The following is a 6000-nucleotide window of genomic DNA, read 5'->3' on the forward strand; positions in this document are numbered from 1 at the left end:
ATGAACATCAAAGAAAAGTATTTCATGGTAAGACAAAAATCCAGTTATCTTCCCCATTCGCCTCACATTGTTGGCCTTGGGCCACAAATCTGACAAACTATGGAAGCTATAAATTAAAAGGTGGAGATAGAAAATCGATAAAAGAGAGGAGATACTGTTATCCATCCCTCCACAAGTTATCCTCCACAGGATGGTGTAGAGAAAACTTTTTAACAAAGATTTTACCATCAATATTTTGTGATCATCCAAACATCTTAACTCTACTAGTCTTGGTAAGGTGTCTCAATCCTCTCAGGTATGTTTATAGCAAGCAAAGCCAACAAATCTAATATGATATCCTAAAAAATCCTGATGAATACTGTATAATACAACCTTTGCCAAAATATGCAATAAGCGACCGCCATGATTGCCAGACATACCCTCAACAAAAAGGCCGTCCAAAGAACACAGCCACCGCCTCTATGAATGGAAGAGGCTGGTGAGTAATGTAACTTTTTCAGTTTTTTAACCCCAGCAGCTGCAGAAGATTAGTGCTGTGGGGAGATTTTTAAACTATGCAGCACCCAGCCGGACATGAGACATGGTTCAGGACAGGTCAGTTAGGTCCCTGGTGCTGCAATGCAGAAAAAAAATTAACTGAACCAAGCAATATGGAGTGATTTCTTACGGGCATACATGTTAATGATATCTAACCAGTTTCTAGTAAAACCCAGCAAACAATTTCCTGTTCGCTATCTCCTTTTGTGAATGTTTTTTTTTTCTTCAGTTGTAGGATTTGAAGTGCCAGACAAGTTTGTTGTGGGCTACGCTCTAGACTACAATGAATATTTTAGAGATTTGAACGTAAGTTTTTAACACAGCATGCATTGATTTTTAACAGCAAGCAATATACTTATGTGACTTTTGTTTTTGCATGTTTTGGTAAAGTGTATAAATAGATGAATGGATGGGAAAAAAACTAGTGCACTATCTTAAACAAATTAAACCAAAAAATAAAAAACACACTAGCAAATGTTTTAGCAGTGTAAACACAAGAAAAACAAGTGATATTAAATGCAGTATACATAACCAACCACCTGATGTTCCTTTAAATATTGCACTTCAATCCAAATAATAGATGTGACATATGTGATGTATTGGGTAACAATACAGATACCAAAGCAGTGAAACAATATCATGTGGTGAAAAAAAGCTTTCAAATTGCTATCATTGGAAAAAAGCCCCATATTAAAGCTGTGAATAATTATAAAACCGTCTCAAATCTGTAAACAAAACTGGAAAGCTGCCATTGAAAAACTCAGTGTTGCATGCATCACTTCCGTGCTCAATTGTAGATTAGATGGCTGCTTACCAGGCACCAGCGGTCAGAAGGCCTACTCAATCTATGTCCCCTTCCCTGTCAGGTAAAGACTCTCGGCCAGACACCAACGGTCAAAAGGCCTACAGGGATGCTTCACTGAGCGGACTCAGTCTGTGTCCCCTTCCCTGTCGGGTAAAGACTCTCAGCCGTAGATGAGGAGGAGAGAAGAGGACTAATAGTGCATTATCTTTCAAACAAAATGTATTAAAGAGTTGCACTTACATAAGCAAACTTGATAATGACATCAAACTCGTGAAAGCACTGCCGCCTGCAGTATGGTCCGTGCGTGATGATGACACGGCTGGCTCCGGCTGACGCATTTCCCGTTTTGAAGGCGTCAACTGGGATTGGAGACTTCTGAGGGGAAACATGTCGGGTGGACATGTGGAGTGCTTCTATGGGACTTCTGACCATTGGTGTCTGACTGTCTGGTAAGCAGCCATCGAATCTACTGTTGAGCACGGAGGTGATGCATGCAACACTCGGAAGAGTTTTTCAATGGCAGCTTTCCAGTTTTGTTTACAGATTTGAGACTGTTTTATAATTATTCACAGCTTTAATATGGAACTTTTTTCCAATGATAATTTGAAAGCTTTTTTTCACCACATGATATTGTTTCACTGCTTTGGTATTTGTATTGTTACCCAATACATCATATATGTCACGTTTATTATTTCCATTGAAGTGCAATATTTACAGGAGTATCAGGTGGTTGGTTATGTATACTGCATTTAATATTACTTGTTTTTCATGAGTTTTTTCCTGAGTTTTCACTGTAAAAACACTTGCTATTGTGTTTTTTCAGTTTAATTTGTTCAAGGGAGTTCTAGGTGCTGCAATCTGTAAGATAGGCTAGCGCATCCTTTTATTTTTTCTTTTGTATAAATGAAACTATTTAAAACTCTGTCAACATTTTGACAGTTGAGCATATTTATACAGTTCTATTCAATCAGTTTGTCCAGTTTTGTAATGTTTGGTTATCTTTACAACAGCTGATTTCACTTCTAGTGTTTTATATTTTAAGATAAAAACACTAGAGAGGGAAGCGCAATCTAGTACAATAAAACAAACTGCATCTATCAATCACCACAGAGAGCTGTATAGTGTCTAAAACAAGCTTCACTACAAAACGATGCATCCAAGCGTAGCTGTCTCCTGTGTAATGGCACACAGCCTTCCTGACAGGATGGTTAGAGGAGCGGATGTAGGAGATAACCGCTGTCATCTAATCAGAGTGGCTCTGTTTGACAGCCGCCAGGACCGAATAAGGTAGACAAGCTCCAATGTAACTTGGGGTATAGAGGAGCTACAAACGGGTTGCCTAGGTCACATGACATGTTTCAGAGGGGTAGCCTCCTTTCTCAAAAAAACAAAGTGCTGCGCTCGGATGGCTTGTTTAGACACTATAAAGCTCTTTATAGTGATTTTATGGATGCAGTTTTACATTGGGATTACATCAGTGGAACATTTTTGGTTTTAACGGTAATTTATTAAAAGTTTTATTGCTCCAGGTTGCGATTCCCTCTTGCATTTTTATACAGATGCTTCTAAGACTTTGTCATGGCATTTCTTTAAGGGATAGCTGCATTTATCCTGGTTCTGGTTGCTTTTTGTTGCTGGTGCATGTGATTTTATCCCGCTTGATACACCTGTGGCGCATGTGGGAATTTATTGTTCTCTTTGGATTTACATTTGGAGATACTTTGGGCCCTGTGTGATTTTAAAGCATTTAAATGATGTGAAGGTTTTTATAATGCGAGACTAAAGGTACAATTTGTAACAGTGCATTTCGTTTGGTGCAAGATGTGGGGTTTACAATCTTTTTTTCTGCATGTGAGTGGGCAGGCTGTTTAAGCGCTGAAGTGGTTTTTCTACTTTAATAAAAAAAGTGAAAATAATGTAAATATAAATATCTTAAAGCATTGTAAACCATGTATGGCACTGCCACTAAGAAAAGGCTATATCCATATGTTTTACTTTTTACACATAGATTAACCCTTGTGTCTTGTGTTTCAGCATATCTGTGTAATTAGCGAAGATGGAAAGGAGAAGTACAAAGCATAAAGAGATGGGAGTGGTTGCTCAGCTGTCGGTTCCTGTGCTGCTAAGGCTGCAGTGGATAGATCTGCCTTCATGCTACCTGGACTCATTCACTTCATATTTAAGACACCTTCCTGCATGAACGCATTACACTCATGTCAGTTTTTCTGCTTCAGAGACCGTGGAAGACTCTCCGTTGTATAACAAACTGTCTATTATTTATAGTTCACACAAAACTTATTTCTGAGTGATGTTGGCATGCCCTCTGACCGACCTTTTCTCATCATTTTAAGCCATATACATTGATAGCACTTAAAGGACTTGCAAAGAATTGAAGAGTGTTGATAGTTTATCTATTAGAGTGTGTAAAGAAAGTGGTGGTTTCTAAGGCCTCATGCACACTGGACATTTTTACAGCTGCTGTTTTTGGCGTCCTATGCTTTTTTCTGCAGCAAGTAAACTTCCAAGCATGTTATCCCATGTGTCCATGCACACATAAGCGGTTATCAGCAGTTTTTGACAGGGGGGTTTTCTGGCTGCAAAAAAAAACCCCAGAACTAGTGGGTTTTTGAGGAGTTTTCAGCTGTAAAAACAATCTTAACCCTGATAAAAGCTGAAAAATGTGGCTATTCAGCGTTTATCAACGTTTTTGAGCAATAAGCTTTTGCGGGAGTATAGTTTTTGCTTAAAATAAATAAATAAAAGCTAAACACTACAGCTGAAAAAAAGTTAAAAAAGCTACTAGAAAAAAGCTGAAAAACCCCTTCCACAGCTACAGCTTTCTACTGGTGTTTTGATAACGTCCAGTGTGCATGAGGCCAAAAACTGTCCCTAAATCTGGCCAACAGTTTGTGTTTCATGGATACCCATACACAAAGGTAAATTGACTAACACTGGCTAAAGACAATATTTTATTTATTGAAACACCTGTCCCTGAAGAACCTGATGAAAGCCCAATTCTAATACAACGGTGTAACTTGCAGTGGGCCAGCTTCATTGTTCCCCACACATGCATCCTGCTTGTCTGTTTGAGCCATTAAAGTTATTTTTTGGGGGTGGTGGAGTGCAGAGGTGCTAAAACACCTGTCAGGTTTTTATTGCGGTTTGTAACCCTTGCTATTCATCCTAGTGACAATTCTTAAAGTGGAAAAAAATTCAAAATTTTAGGTTGTCACCAGAACAGGAATTGAGGGGAAATCTTCTAGATGGGACACTAGTTCTGGTGAAATAACGGGTTTTCCTACCTTACTTCCTCACTTCCTGTTTTGGCTATGGGACAGGAATTCAATGGAAATCTCCCCAAAGAGACACAGATGGCAAAAAAAACTGACAGGAATTATAACCCATTCCTACACTATCCCAAAAAAAAAAAATGGTCATAGTAATGAATGTTAGTACATGTAAAATGCATCAGTAACGCTTCTTACCTCTCATATGCAAAAGTCTGACAAGAGGCTTTATGATAGATTTTCCTTATCTGGGCGGTTTATCCTTATTGTGAACTGTTTTTATCCAGTAGTTGGTTATCCAAACCCTTTACCCACACATTGAAACCTGAAGTGTTCCAGATTCATCAGTTCCCAAGTTAAATATTTGTATTTGGCCACAGCAAAAGCTATTGGCTCTTGAGTACTTAAAATTAAGTGGTTGCAAATAGACTATGGGGTGATTTGTGTCATTCGGTAGTTGATTGTTTCTAATCAAATATTAAACAGTGTAAAAGACGGATTTACCCCAAAAATTTACAGACTATATTCCTAGATATGTACGTCAGCTTTTTTGAATTGTGCAGCTTTGGGCCCTATTCTCACCAGAATGCATGTCATACCATGGCTTGCTGAATGCTTTCAGACACATTGCATTTCTAAGACACCCTTTCAGTCTATTGGGAAAATGTAAAAATAAAAAGGAGAAAAGCTGCGTTAAAAAAAGACACTGCAATACCTAAATTGTGAATGTGTCTAAATTAAAGTGATCAATAATATAGTGAAACACCAAAGGACAAATGTTGAATAAAAAAGATATCACCGATATAGCAAACAAATGAATCACAAGTGATGTGAAAAATACAATGGTTGGTGCCTCTCTTGTGATTAAGGAAGTCCCAAAAATACAATAATAAGTGCTTCTCTGGTGATTAAGAGTCACAAAGAGTCCCAAGATGGTGATTAGTAAAAGTGAGATTGATTGTCACTGTTAACTCCCACCACGGTGCTCAATAGATAAGCATGCTTGTGCACTTACCAGAACTGCATTATAATGGAGCCTATAGACAGCCAATGCTCATGTCCCCACTCCTCTTAGTGAATGCGTCCTCGGCAGGTCCACTAGCAGTAAGTAGTACACGGGCGGTGGTATACTATTGGGAAAACGTGTTCATGGTAACAGACCCTATTAAAACCTAGTCGGTGCATTTCACCTGCATTGGAAAACTTTGAAAAATGCATGACAATCCTTTCCTGACAATTTTCAACTTTCTGCAGAATATCAGCTTTTAGGTTTGGAGAAGTGAAGTGCACATGTCTTCAGAGATGATATTTAGCTGGCTAAATTATTAAAAATCACCAAAGACTCTTTAGAAAGATTGATTCCGTCTGGAA

General features: G+C 38.4%; 1 protein-coding gene across 1 annotated transcript in view; it reads left to right on the forward strand.

Moving 5' to 3' along the window:
• The window catches only part of HPRT1 (hypoxanthine phosphoribosyltransferase 1), a 149732-nt gene extending 145328 nt beyond the window's left edge, over positions 1-4404 (forward strand). Inside the window, exons 8-10 of the mRNA XM_082263818.1 lie at positions 767-843; positions 3377-3774; positions 4218-4404. Of these exons, the coding sequence (XP_082119944.1) occupies positions 767-843; positions 3377-3424 (125 nt within the window). The 3' untranslated portion in view covers positions 3425-3774; positions 4218-4404. The remainder of the gene's footprint in view (positions 1-766; positions 844-3376; positions 3775-4217) is intronic.
• The last annotated feature ends 1596 nt before the right edge of the window (positions 4405-6000 follow it).

This window comes from Pelophylax lessonae, assembly GCF_965119305.1.
Source record: "Pelophylax lessonae genome assembly, chromosome: 7".
Taxonomy (NCBI): Eukaryota; Metazoa; Chordata; class Amphibia; order Anura; family Ranidae; genus Pelophylax; species Pelophylax lessonae.